General features: G+C 38.7%; 1 protein-coding gene across 1 annotated transcript; it reads right to left on the bottom strand.

The window, feature by feature from the left end:
- Positions 1 to 8,753: 8,753 nt before the first annotated feature.
- Positions 8,754 to 10,355, bottom strand: CHCHD7 (coiled-coil-helix-coiled-coil-helix domain containing 7). The gene is made up of 3 exons (XM_010022605.1): positions 10,305 to 10,355; positions 9,646 to 9,744; positions 8,754 to 8,855 (listed from the first exon to the last, which is right to left on the bottom strand). Exons 1-3 carry the CDS (start codon positions 10,353 to 10,355, stop codon positions 8,754 to 8,756), a joined length of 252 nt encoding a protein of 83 aa, XP_010020907.1.
- Between the last annotated feature and the right edge of the window lie 4,304 nt (positions 10,356 to 14,659).

The raw sequence follows: 14,659 nt of genomic DNA, 5'->3' as shown, positions 1-14,659 counted from the left end.
ATGTGATAGCTGGAGGCTGCTTTGGGCACAGTAATCACAAAATCACAGTGTTTTTGATTCTTAGCAAAGTAAGGAGGGGGTCAGCTGAACTGCTACCTTGGACAAAGACAGTGAAGGGTCTAGAACACAAGCCTGATGAGGGAACTAGGGCTGTTTCACCTCGAGTAAAGGATATTCCAGGGAGACCTCATCACTCTCTGCAACTACCTGAAAGGAGGTTGTAGCAACGTGGGGATTAGGGTTTTCTCCAAAGTAACAAACAATAGAACAAGAGGAAATGGACTCAAGTTGCACCAGAGGAGGTTTATATTGGATATTAGGAAAAATTTCTTCACCAAAAGGATTGTCAAGCATTGACAGTATGCCCAGGGCAGCGGTTGAGTCCCCATCCCAGTGTTTAAAAGACATGTACATGCAGCACTTAGGGACATGGTTTAGTGGTGGATTTGGCAGTGCTAAGTTAGTGGTTGGACTCAATCTTATGAGGTCCTTTCCAACCTAAACTATTCTATAATTCTAAGAATCACAGCCCTTGTGTACTCACAGCTTTGAATACCCAAGTCTCTTTTTCAAGCACAGAAAGACTTGCTTGACCTGCGCTAGCAGCTGTGCTTCAGCAATTGCTCCCTGTTTTTAGCTGCTCACTCAGACACTACATTATCCCATCCAGCCCAGGGGTACAAGTGTGGCTGCAGCTGCACAGCGAGGTGCCCAGGCGTCTTGCTGGGCTGAAAAGCAACTTTTTTTCCATATTGCCCCTTTTCTATTTTGTAGCTGGATACATTCCCCAGGCTGAAGTGCTGCACCAGCACCCATGTGGGGATCAGAAAGAGGCACCAACCAGCTGGAGGGGCAGGAACAAGGAACTTGGAATGGCAATTGCTGAAGGGATGCACTGAAAATATGACCATCAAGTAACACGGCACAATAAAAATAAGTTTCCTTTTAGTAGACTTCACAATCATTCCCCAGGGCTAAAGGAATGAAATGCTTATTCCATAAATCCCAGCAGTGCCAAGGCGGGGACAAAGACTTGGTCCACCAGCACTGCTGGCTCCGAAGTGCAAAGCAGAACATGAAGCACCAGGGACTTTTGATATCAGTGTTTGGCATCCACAGGCTCTAGATGTCTGAACACAGAGAGAAACAACAGGCAAACAGGCCCTTAGGGATCTGCATTTTAAATCTGAGAGCCAAAGTGGTCCTTCCACCCTGTATAAATAGGACCAGCCCACAATCTTAAACTGTCATCTTTAACTTATTTAAGGAGCTGCTTTTGTTTATCTGTCAAGTAGAATACTAAACCACAGCATTTCTTAGACCGTAAGTAACATCTGCTCAAATCCATTCACCATTACGAAACTCAGAGGTAAAAAACTGAAGACTGATATTGCAGGATATGGCAAATTCATAGCACACACCCTGCTTTAGGATCTGTCCCTCTATCTTCAATCTATCCTTCTGTCACTTATGCATTGAAGCAAGTACTGTATTGCTAACATATTCCAGTGCATCAAAGTCATTTAACTCCACTATTTAACAAAAATGAGGAGAAAATATCACAGAACTCCTGTCACCCTACTTCTCATATGCAACCATGTTCACTGATCACTTCAACACTCGCTTGCAACTCTAGAACCAAGGACTGCTCAGGGGGTCCACATTTCATGACAAGAAAAAATTCTTAGATGAATATGACACAGAAATATTCCCAGCAGGCTATTTCTGTGAAAACAGATTGCAATCTTTTATCATCAATTACAAATGTTTAGATTCTTCAGGCCTGAGTGTTTGCAAACTTGAACTGATTTCTGCTTAGTCTAGCTTTGTCTTACAGCATGAATTGCTTTCAGTATATTCGGCAAGCGCCTCTTCCTAGCTTGAACATAATCTTTTTGTTCATCATTCTACATCACCTTATTCATCTTACAATTGTTCTTCCATTTTGACAGACACTAATTCAGTTTTGTTGCACACACATGCAACAAAAATCTGACCCCTGACCTATATAGTTCCCTAACTGTAGAGTTTGCAGGTACTTAACATCATCCAGCATTCATATTCAACTGCTGTTACTGAAAAGCAGTTGAAATGTTTTCTCTTCATCCCTTCCACTAACAGTAAATTTAGAAAGAGGGCTGCTTTTTAAAAAGTTTTGTTGATTTGTTACTATTTTAAATCTAGTGATCCATAGCACACGTGAAATGGTGTTTTGCAGTGACTGAGGTGGGTTATTCTTATTTTGCAGGGCAATAGACAACATTAATATTCCCTGGCACAAGGGACAGGTTTTGTGCCAGGAAACTGTCACATGAAGTATTAAACAAAACATAAACATGGCATAGTGAAGGTGCTGAAGTACAGGAATTTAACAGCACCTTTCCAAAAGAAAAGGCTGAATTAGAAAACCTTTAAGAGAAAAAATACAAAGTATATTGGAGAAGGTGTGAATTTAAAATACTGAGTGGTGAGAGATAAACATAACAGACAGGCAGTCAAAGCTGAATGCATTTCTGTTCCACTGAGGATGCTAGATACAAGACAAACTCTTTGCTAGAAGAGAATGAAATACATAGCACAGAGAAAAAGCTAAACCAAAAGACAATTATCTGTGGTCATGTCTGCTGTAAAAGGGTAAAAATACTTTCCAGGTAAAATAAGAGTTTGGCATTGACAGGAAACGTTAGTTACACAGCAGCTTCTAAACATGGCTCATAGCTTGTATCCACTGATGTGACCCAGAATAAATATGAAAGAAAGGAGGCAAGATGTTTTTGAAACTGTTTGAAAATGAAAGCAATGTTAAAGAAAATAGCAGGGATTGAGCAATTTTCATTTTTGTTTCAAGTCTGTGTTCTGCCAAAATCACTTAAATATCAGGAAGTGTGCAGTGCATAGCTGTTTATCAAAGTAAAATAGGTAAAGAGGTAGCCCAAGGGTAGTTGGACTTTTAAGAGAGTAGTAATTCACCAGCAATTAATGTTTGAGTTTAAAAAAAAAACCCAAACAACAATAGCAGGTTGTGGAACAGCTACAGATAGATTTAAATAGATTAATGCTGGGGCTCCAGACAGAATTTATTCAAACCGAATGTTGCAAATAAACAGGGAGGTTGTGAATATGACTAATCCTTTGTGGTATAAAGGACCTAGAAGTTAATGCAAATATCACTATTTACTTAGGAGCGGAAAAACCCTAGATACAGAAAATGATTCTCAAAATCAATTTTAAAAGAATCTTCTCAGGAAAAAATAGAAGTATGCATAGCTTCATTGACAACGAAGATTATTAGCTTGAAAAAAACCTCACAGATAGAGAAACATCTGTCCAGTTGATAGAAGAGCCATGCCACCCAATTTATCTGATTTTGTTAGATATTATGTAGTAAATTAAGGAATTACTCCCATAGACAGCACTGGGAGAAAGCATTTCACACTAAATGGCTTTCATGTCAGTCCTCAGAAGAGATTTGCTAGGGAAGGGACTACTAACAAGAACTAGACCATCTGCCACCTTACTTCAGCATCAGAAAGACATGAAACCTGGCATAGCTCTCAGCCCAACTTGAGTGTTATTTTTACTGCTTCTTCAGTGCCACAGCTGTGTACAGACTAACAACAAACGGCAGGTTGCTGCTCAAGGAGGCAACAGCCTGAATTACACACAATGTACCACCATAAAACAAAGAAGACTGGAAAGCTTTTTTGAAAAAAGGCTACCAGAACTTAAAAAAAAAAAAGAGATGTTTTCACTAGCTGCCTAATTAGCATTTTATGTAGATACAGGTAGTTTTGGAGTTTGCTGCTAAAGTAGCCTTTTTTGAGTTTTTTTTAATCACAGGCAATTAGGTACAGAAATGTATTTTTGGGTTGAAAGATAGTGCTGCAAAAAAAGAAAAAAAAAATCAGTTGTATAATACATATATGAGCAGGGAAGATATTCCAGACAGAGATAATGGAAATTAGCTTGTGAAAGATTACTAGGCAAAAGGTAATTAGGGAGGATAAAGCCATAGAACAAAACCTCCAAGATGAACTTTGAACTTCAGGCATGGATGGTGATCAAAGTTAAAGACAGGGTGGAAAGCAGAGTAACTGATAAAAGCAAGATACTATAGAAATCAGGATTGTATTGTACCTAAAGTTAAAATAATAATGCCATAGGAAAATAGTGTCCAGGGCAGAATATAGCATCAGTGTGAAGAAGACAAGAGATTGAGCTTATTGAAAGGGATGCTGAAGTTTGCAAGTTGCAAAAGAATTTCAAGGTAGCAGCTCAATTGTCAAAAGGGAGGTAATCACATGGGATTTGAAGATAATTACGCTGAAGGCCTTAAAACTGAAAATCCTCAGAAAAGAATTTTAAGATAGGACTCATCAGGACAGAAACCTAAAGCATGGCAAGAAACTACTTATTCAAAATCTGATGAGTCTTAGTTATTATATACATGGTATCATATGCATAAAACATACTAAGGGTTTATTTTAATGACCCACTGCATTTAGTCACTATAATGCAGTACTTCCCTCTTAGAATCTTTTTCTATCAAATAGGCTGCAACAAAAATATGAAAAAATCTCAACTAGTATGTTTTTTACTTTTTACTATTTTCAATACTTACCAAACTATTTCCTCCAGTTACCTCATATTCTTTCAAGAGAACAGCCTGCAATAGTGTACTATTTTTCTAAATGTTTTTCACAATAAGATTACTTTTTTTAAAGCTCTTTTGAAGATTTCACTTTAAAGGTGCAGATACTTTTAGCACGAGTTAGGGGCTGCCTCCAAAGGCACTGGAACAGAATAACATTGTATACTCTACATTCATCCTGTATATTCTGCAGAAGTTTTAGGGAAACCTTCCCTATACACGTGGCCTTGATCACACACGAGTGCAAAAGTTTTATTAGGAGACCACTCAGAGCTGCAGCACATGCAACTCTCTGTCTTTCAAAACATCAGCTATTAAACCTGAAGAAGTTTTCAAGACTCTAGAGCTAGATGACTTCTAGCACCTTCAAGAGCACAGACTAATCCCAATTGTGGCAGCACAAAACTTCGAGCCAAACATATGAAGGCCTTTCATTTGGGAGTAATGGGAAAGATGAGATGGTAAAAATGTACAGATGGGGGCCTGGACATTCACCTGAGCCTAACACAGAGCTGCAGCTGCTACTCAGTGCTCAGCTGTGATCAAATGACCACAGTGAAAAATACTCTTTTCAGGACCATATTCCAAAGCTTCTTAGGCTACACAGAAACCTCCTATTTTCCAGTAGTGCTTGAAACTGCCCTCCTTTTCTGTTTATAGTGTAAAGACAGCACCAATCTTCCCTTTCTCCTGCATGAATTCTGCAATCTCTGTGGAAAGACACTAAAAAAAAAACCTCAAAAGAGCCAGCAGTCAGAGGATTGAATCTGTTTTCGTGCAGTCTGTTGTGCAACAGCACCATCCAGCTGTCAAAAAATTAATCAAACATTAATGCCACTACACAGATTTGGTCCTTGTACCACAAGCAAGATGAAGAGTTACACCTGTTAAAACCCACAGGTCTTTTCCCTGCTTCTGAATTAATTATATTGGTCCACTGTGTTATGTTTTCTGGGCTAGTACACAAGAATGTGCTTTAGCAAAACAGAATTCAGCCTAGTTTTTCTGCCCAGCAAGACTGGCAGGCTACAGTTTACCTCAGTGTTTTTCAGTGAAGTGTGGAATGCAAACTCTCTGGTATGAGGAAAAAAACTGTATCTTTGGCTCACAACCAAAGACAGTTAATCACACTACAAAAATTAGTAGAAAAAAGAAATCAACAATTTCATACATAAGAGCCTATGTTTTAGCTATCATAACTTACCACTCTTGAGCCTTAGTAGTGAAAGCAAGAACATCAATCTCCAGTGAGGGGGGAAAAACGATGAAAACTTAGACTTACGTAATGGATTACTCACGAGACATTATGACATGAGGAAGAAAACTTCTTGCTTTCCAAGATTTTTCATGAAGTTGTCTTATTTAACAGCAACTATAAGGCATATGCAACAGAAATAAATGAGTAAGTGGCATTCCCTGCAATGGTTAACCGATTACCCGAATCAAATCTACAAGGTCACTGCTTAAATTGCCCTCAGATCTTCACTAAACTCAATTCTGTCATAACACCCACGGAGAGCTTACCATGTGTGTCCAGTGATGATCAGGAAGTCTAATATTAGAATACTGTTCTTGCATTACATGTGCCTTAGCCTGTCCTGTGATCCCACATACTTGCATTGATACTTGAAAGCAGGGAACATATCTCCTTTTCTGACTTTCCAAAGTCCAGTCCAGTCATAGTTCTTTAGAAGCACTTTACAAAGTAGTATAGTGTACCTGTTAAAATCTAAAGATAAGTAAGTCTGTTGTGCTTTAAAACAAAACAAAAACAGTGGAAGCTTTCCAAGTAAACATTGACAAGAAAATTTTGTAAATGCAAGGATTAGCCTATGAGAAAGGGCATTTCTACACTCAAAGAAAACTTGAAAGGAACACCTAGGATAAATAAGATTACTTTAAGGAACTTGAGCTTATGCAAGGAACAATCAGCATAACCACATCAAGAGGAGATGCTGTTTTTCTTGCATAGAACTAAAACGTAATGTAGATTTTCATGCAAGCCCAGAACATAAGAGCACAGCAACAGGCAAACAGCAAGCACTAGAATAGTAGCTAAAGCCATAGAAGCAAAGAACATGCCCAAAGATACAGCAGAGGTGCCAAATGACAAACCTGTGCCAAGTAGGAGAGAAGGTGCCCTTAGACAAGCAATGCAGCAAAACCAGAGGAGTCCAGAGAGACATAACCCTAAGGAAAAGAGGATAGTCAGCTCCCCAAAAGCTGCAGATGAACAAGATCGTCAAGTAGAGCCATGGACAATAAGGAAGTATTATGGCTAAGTTTGACTAATGAAAGCAAAGAGTTCTCTAGGATGGGTTGAACAGAGAACACAAGACCTTCAAAAGGAGCTGCAGTAGAAGTCATTTCAGGCCTACCTCATTAGGTCAGAAACAAAACAAAACTACTAGTTAAAAAGAAGCTGGAATGAGAACAGACCAAAATGCTCAAATTGGTAAAAAAAGAATTGGTGCCAAATGTGCAAAAAAGGAAAGACTGGTATGTGGGAGGGTACTGGAAGAAGGTGACAAGGAGATGGTGGGCAATAAAGAGCCTTTGAACCTATAATGAAAGTTTGTTCTGTTATATACATATATAAAAAAATAAATCAGCAAAGTTTGAATTTTAGGTGCAGAGAAAGTAATTTAAAATAAAGAATCTGATGATCTTGATTGAAAAAAGTCTATTTCTCTTCCCAGGAACTAATGAGGGAACTTAACATGGCTTGGACAGCCATGTTCGGAGAACTCAGAAAGCATAGAGTTACACACTCCTTCCAGTAACAGAAAGGGCACGAGCAATGCATTTCAAAACTCAGATGTATAAGGGGAATACAACAGACAGAAAGAAGACAGAGGAGCAAAAGCAGATCTCCAATTGTTACTAGTCAGGTCAAATAAGAAGGGGGAAGGTGGAAACAGCATAAAAATCCCACTAGCATAGAAATAGGCCCCCAGTGGAAAGAAACAAGACAAGCCAGACAGGAGAAACAGGAAGCCATGAAGTCTTTCCAAAACAGTCTAAATAGAGAAGCAACACTTTTACACCATCCTCCATGAGGTCAGCCAGAGTTCTGCCAACTTGATTGCAGTTAGTCCTAAAGGATTTCACATGGAACTTGAGCTCATGACAGTGTTGTTTTTTTTTGTTTTACCACAGGGTACAAGCTTTTAAGCCAAGACACCAGAAGGTACTAGAGGTAACAAAACAGTGTTTCCACTAAACAGCAACTCATTTGCACTCAGTTCAGTTAAGGAATCAGTCTCACTTAAGATTAGAGTACCTGTTCAAACTGAGCTTTGATAGTCTTGTATGAGTAAGCATTTCCAAATCTAGGGCTTCAGCTGTCCAGAGAGTCTTAGGAGAGATGTACTATAGTTAAACCCGCCATGTCACTCAGTATATGTTTACACATCTACAAGTCCCTCCCACGTGCCCACCAGTGAAGTATCTATTTACTATCCACAGATAATACCATTCAGTTCAGACCCGAGGAGTTCAGTTCTATTTTCTTCAATCTCCCTAACCTCGTAACAAGCAAATCTGATTTATAGCAAGCTTCCGCTCTCACTGATGAGTGCAGTGACAGACTTAATGACGAGCTTGTTGGATTTGGGATTTTAGTTCATGAATAGTCTTATTTAAACTGGGAACACAGAATACAACTTGTGAAAATAGCAGTAAGATCACACACGGTAAAAACGCACTACTAGGCAGAATAGCTGGATACCAGAAACACATTGCACATACCAGTCTCTTAACCTGCTCCATCATTAGAACTACACAGCAACATCCACCAGCCCTCTTCTTTCAACCAGATTTTCTGTGAATCCCATTAATTCTATATTCAGCTTTTCAGAGCAACTTAGTTTCTACTGCCAAAGTACCTAGATGTAAGTTGTGTCAATACTGTGTCTTCCAGTGAGAGGCCAAGTTCCCAAGACAGGGAGTATAAAACCAAGAAGTTTTATTCTAGAAAGTTCACACATTTCAAAATCTAGAAGCTTATTTTAATCCAAGATATGGCAACTGTAAGGTCCAGTTCATGAAAGGTAGATCTTCATATGTATGGTGAAAACAGACAAGCAATGCAAATTTCTAGTCAGTAGGGCTTCCCCATCGATTCCAACATATTCTTTCTCTCTTCTGCTGAGGGCATCTCTGGTTTCACACCATTTCTTCTCCTTTGCATCATAACGGCATGCTGAAAACAAAGTGATCATTAGAACACAGATTTCTCAGAAATCTCTGCCTCTGAGCTCTGAATGAATAAGATTCTTTAATAGAAGCACTCTATAGATCTAGAGCCTGATACTCTGATTAGCTGATAACAAGATGTGCTAGTATTTAATTGAAGAAATCTGATAGTTTATCTTGCTGCTTCAGCAAATAGTGTAACGGGAATACTGTAATTTCACTATGTCAGACTAACATCTGTAAATATTTTTTTGGTAGTTTGTGCAAGGCTAAGCTAGAAGACTCTTTACTACTAAGGCATACAAAAAGAAAATAGGGAACAGTTTAACTGCACATAGTTCCTCATGATGCTTTCTCTACCACAAGAGAGAAGGAAATAAGGACACCACCAAATAAGAATGAACTCTTCCTAAGCGTTATCTTAGGTTCAAGTAAGCATGACCCAAACCCGTGGAAAAATGGGAACTTACCTCAGAAATTTTTTCATTACATCCATTTAAACCAAAACTTTTTAGAAGAAATATCTGACTCAAATTCAGAGGGAAATATTATCAGGTACTGCAAAAACACTGACTCATAAATCCAAGAAGGTAAACTTAAGAGAACCAAGTGACGTACTTTGACGTGCATCTGCAAAAATCTTCCAGTAATACATACTGAGACTACCTAGGCCTGCAAGTCACTGTAAAAACAGTAGTAGTCAGCACTTAGTTTGCAGAGTTCAGAAAGCAGTGTGCCAGAAGTAATGTACTTAAAGCAAGGCATGGAGTAAAATTTAGAAAACCTGCTGTGCTTACCCAGAATTTTCTGCAGTTCCTGTACTTCAAAAAATACGCAGTACATTTATCCTTGTTATAGTTGTTGTCATCCATACATTTGTTAGAGGCATCTGTTTCCTTTAACAGGGAAAACACAGTTCAGGGCTGAAGAAAGTTACTGTACTCAATGTCTAAAAATTCTAATAAATCCCAGAATGAAGATAGAGGAGGCAGCTTCTCAGATGAAAGAATACTATCAAAGAGAGCAGAAGAACATCTATCACAAAGGATAATCAGTAATTCCAAGCAATGACTTCATTTAAAGAAAACAGACATTAGTGATCTTTAAATAGTAAGGATAGAGTCCATAGAATAGTTGTTTACAAAGATGCTTGGTATAACCCACAAAAGACTTCTAAAAATCATCCAAGCTTGTTTAACTAGGATTTCAGGCTCCGGTTTTAAGGACAGAAAATTGAAGAGATTGTTATCAGCTGTACTATTCCTATTTGTAAGGACTTACTTGTTATTTCACATTTACTATAACGTATGATTTTTCTCATCTTCAGACTCTTTAAGAAACTTTTAATGCAAAACGTCAATGTAAGAGTGCTACCCATTAAAAAAAAAAATCTTCTAGAAATTGTATTCTTTAACTTTAAAACATACAAACAAAAGTCCCAATTTGATCATCTTACCGCTATGCATGGATTTACATCATGGTCTCTAAGTTGTGCATGCCTGGACATTCTGGACAGACACTCGTGCCTTAGCTAGAAACAGAAAAGAAACAGGTTAAGTATCCATATTCAGTAGTAACTTAGGATTAGGTCTGGGCTTCAGCATGTAATAAAGGCCCTCCAATAACATACAGTTTTGTTGTCTTAAAGACATCAACAAACCACCAGACTTCTTTTGCAAAATGTTACTTCAAAAGCACTAGCAGCAAGACAACTCCAGCAAGTTTAGCCTGTCACCAAGACTGCTTACTCCCTAAAAAATTCCTCAGAGAATAGAGCCATTGCAGCGACTCTTACACCAGCCTGTCATATGACTGAGGAAGTGACTGTGCCTAGGAGAAACAGTTCCACAGAAGCTGTTCACAGCCAACACACTGTAGACACTTCAATTAACAGTGTGTGGGAGTAACGTACAAGTAAACTTGTCAAGATTTGTGGCTACTCCTTCGTTAGATCACATCTGCATCTTCACTGAGCTCTCGCAGGTGTAACAAGTGCCCAACCACCTCCTGTGCTGCTGTATCAGGTCTTATTTAACAGAAAAAGAAATGGTTTCACCGTAAGAAGGGACCAGAAGCACTGAGACTGGTGCAAAAATATGATTCAAGCTGTTTAGTATTTTGACAGTGACTCTAGGAACTGTAAGCTTGAGACAGAGTTTAGTGCCAAGAACCTTAACTGATCCAAGATGATGACATCAAGATGAACAGCAGACCCTCATTCCCTTTACAACTTCCTATACATTGCCTCAAGCACACATATGGCCACGCAGGTATTTGTTCCAAACAAACACTAAATCTAACAGAAAATAATGTTGACCAGATGACTGTCTCTGCAGCAAATTAAAGTACAGCTGATCAAGGAAACTGCTGAAGAACATCCTTGCTTGATCTTCTTGGGGCTTTTGTAAAAACTTTGCTGCTAATGCTAAACTTTAACCTGTTTCTCTCATGTGAAAGACTGATAACTGCAAATCTGCAGTAAAAAAAAAAAACAAAAACAGTTTTTTGATAACTGCAAATCTGCAGTAAAAAAAAAAACAAAACCAGTTTTCCTTGATACCAGCAAGCAAACAAACAAAAAAAGCAAATGCTGCTCTTACTAGCTCATAGACAGAAAACAATGTTTTAGATCGATTCAAAGAAATCACTCCACAGTATGCACTGTAAAGCACAAAACTTCATTGGCACCAGGAGCATGTGGGGGTTCAAACCTCCATACGCATGTCCAAAGAACAGTAAATCTTAGGGGCTCTTTTATACCTACTTTTCATCTTGATACAATTTTATCTAAACTACACATTCAGACAATTCAGTAAATTACGTAACTTGCGGTTTTCTTATCCTGTTGTGCACTTGGGTCAGGGCTATAACGATAGTCTATGGGTTAGTATTAATCAGCATTCTTACAGCCGTTTACCTTTTAGCTTAGTATTATTGATTAACTGCTAATACCTGTGAGCTACTTGCTTGGTTCTTTGTTCAAATTGTTATCATATTTTGCCATTAGGGATGTCCCTGCTTATAAGCAACTTACAAGAGCAGATGCAAGGCTGCCTACACACCCGAGTTCTACGTTACTGTATATCATGCCCCACCAGGAGGGCAGGTCCTTACTTGCAGACGGGTTTCTATTAAGTGTGTGTGGTCATACCCTTCCTAAATAGCAAAGTTATGCCAACTAAGGCCTAATGGCTTGGTCTCAATCCTCTCTTTCCTTCAAAATTGTGCAAATTCTTTTGCACAGTCCATAGTACGTACGCTTGTTGAGCTAGTATACAAATTTTCCACCATATCCATAAATTAACAGTAGTCAATAAGGCCATAGTCAGGATTAGCATAAAAACAAGGTGGACCAGAAAATTGTAAAGTTGAGTTGCCGTGGGAGATTGCCATTTTGTCCCTCCCAAGAAAACTTCCCACCAGTGGTGTTCTCCAGTTGTCTTGATGTCAGCGATGATTTCTTTAATTTCTTCTACACAGTGCTTAACAGTCCATACTGCACAGTGGGAAGTTTCATTGACCTGGTGTATCATCTTCTTGAGTTCTGGTTGATACAACACCTTCTTTAGCATTTCTACTTTTCTGTCCAATTTGTATGACAGGTATAACATGGTATAACACATAGGTATCTTGTATTACTTGATTAGTAGTTACAGCGATGGTATAATCCAAATCACATCCAATGATTTTGGTGAACACAAAAGTTGGTAGCATTTGTTTCTTCAATACAGTTATCAATTGTTACATTCTCACATGCGGTTCTTATACAAGCACATCCCTTTCCAATATAATACACTTGGGAGCTTGCATGAGTGACAGAGATCATTTTGAAAATGCAAGTGCTATCTTCAGTATTGAGACAGAGATCTTAATTTCCAGTTACAGCATTTTCACAGATAAACCCTAACTGTTCTCTTGGACTACAAGCCTCTTCTATGCTTATAGTTTGGCAGCTTTAGGTCTTCGTGTTAGATTTTGCCCATACATTGTGTCCCATCAGTCTCACTACAACGCCTTGGTGTGTGGTCCCTAGGGACAATACAGGAAATATGTCTAATACTTCAGCATGTTCAATTGTCAACACAAAAGCAGTAATTTCCCTCTGAAATGGGTTACAGGTGAAATTTACTAGTTTCCACGATGCTTGGTATGTTTTCTCAAAATCAGTGGCAGTATGATTTCAAGCAATAATTGCTCATACCTCTTGTGGCAAAAGTCCCATTTCTCCTTCCCTAATAGTAACTAAAGTTGTGACTGAATACAGTCTAAAGCTAGCGACACGTTTCCTTGCAAATTCCCTCTAAAAGCAGTAATGTGATACAGGTCCTAAGAGGTGTGTTCTGCTAACATTGTTGTAAGATCACTTACCAACTGCTGTGTTTCAGCAATGGTAAGGAGAGATGATGTGAGCCAAAGTTCTAGATTTCCTAACTTGAGATGACTGTGCTTAATTCAGCTTCTTGATCAAGACTTCTTGATCAAAGGAGTTTAAGACTTCCATTCCAGATCCAAACCATCCCATCAAGTCCATTCTATGTCTAGCACAGGGTATTCTAGACTGAATACAGGCTCCCCATCCTACAAAGTTTTGGTTAATAAAAGGTTTACATTCTGATCTTATGGTCAAGATATCAGCTTGTAGCCTTACCAACATTTTATTTAAAGAGTTATCAGGGTCTAGCATCAATTATTGTTCATTTGACCACATGAGGTCCTGCAAATGAGAGATTGTGATATTTGACTACACGTTCTGAAGGAGAGAAGGGAGTAGATGCAGTGAGTGTGGCGACTTCCGCTCTCAGCCTAGAGCCTAAGTGACATTCCATCCAGTCCTTGTGTCCAGTTAAATGCTAGAATATTTAGTCCAGTCACTGTAAGATTAAGTCAGCAGGTTTCCCTTTCAGAACAGTTAGCTAAAATTTTATCTCTATCTATTCAGGATATTGTAAACTCAGGGGTATAGTTTTTAGGGCCTTTAAAAAGAGTTTAAGATAGGATATGTTCCATATCTTTGTGCACATATCTGGGTTCGGATGTTATTAACAGATATTGTTGGAGAGTATTCATCCAAGGGAGTTCTTACAGGTCTCTCTTTAATGTCATTTCCAACCGTGTATCATAAATAAATCAACCCGTCTATCCTTCCCCCAAGGCAAAGACTCAAACTACATTTATGGTGTCCTAGGATGGACCTTTTCTCTTTTGATGTAGTAGGATTAGAGGGATCCGTTACCTGTTTAGGGTCTTCATGAGTATTTATTGGGATCATTGGCATATCTTTACTAAAGGGTATTATCATAGTGGATTGATCTTGTGGTATTTTAATGCTAATTCATCTAGAGGCTCGTCTCCATTTTTGGTTCTCTACTAAATATCCTATACAGGATAAAATGCTGTGTTCTTGGATGTTAAAGGAGTATAAACACTCTGCACTCATACAGGATACAGACAGGGTGAAGTTTGGATTTTGGCTTGGTATTGCATAAAGGTTCATCATAGTAACTGGCCACGAGGGCGAATTTGCCTCGAATTGGCATGCTAGAGTGACAAGTTGGGAACCCCTTTTGGTAAATATTGGGGGGGTCGTAAGCTTTCCCATTCTTTGTGAGTAGTTGAGTGACTGCTTGTGGTCAGGAAAGTTTTCATAACCACATCCTCATTTAAGTCTTTCCCTTGATATTGTACAGTATATGGTTGCCCATAAAGCATTTCAAAAGGGCTTAGTTTCTCTTTTAATAGCTGTTTAACCCTTATCCGCAAGAAGCCTAGAGGTAATGCTTGACTCCAGCTGAAGTTATCTTCTTGACAAAT

Source organism: Nestor notabilis, unplaced genomic scaffold (genome assembly GCF_000696875.1).
Source record: "Nestor notabilis isolate BGI_N333 unplaced genomic scaffold, ASM69687v1 scaffold2049, whole genome shotgun sequence".
NCBI lineage: Eukaryota > Metazoa > Chordata > Aves > Psittaciformes > Psittacidae > Nestor > Nestor notabilis.
This window is presented reverse-complemented; position numbering and strand designations above follow the sequence as displayed.

Bases quoted from the DNA above. Each gene is read 5' to 3' on its own strand.
- CHCHD7 (XM_010022605.1), bottom strand. From the start codon at position 10,355: ATGTCCAGGCATGCACAACTTAGAGACCATGATGTAAATCCATGCATA. The intron at 9,745-10,304 runs GTAAGATGATCA...TCCCTGTTAAAG, and splicing joins ATGTAAATCCATGCATAGCG to GAAACAGATGCCTCTAACAA. The intron at 8,856-9,645 runs GTAAGCACAGCA...CTTTGTTTTCAG, and splicing joins GGAACTGCAGAAAATTCTGG to CATGCCGTTATGATGCAAAG.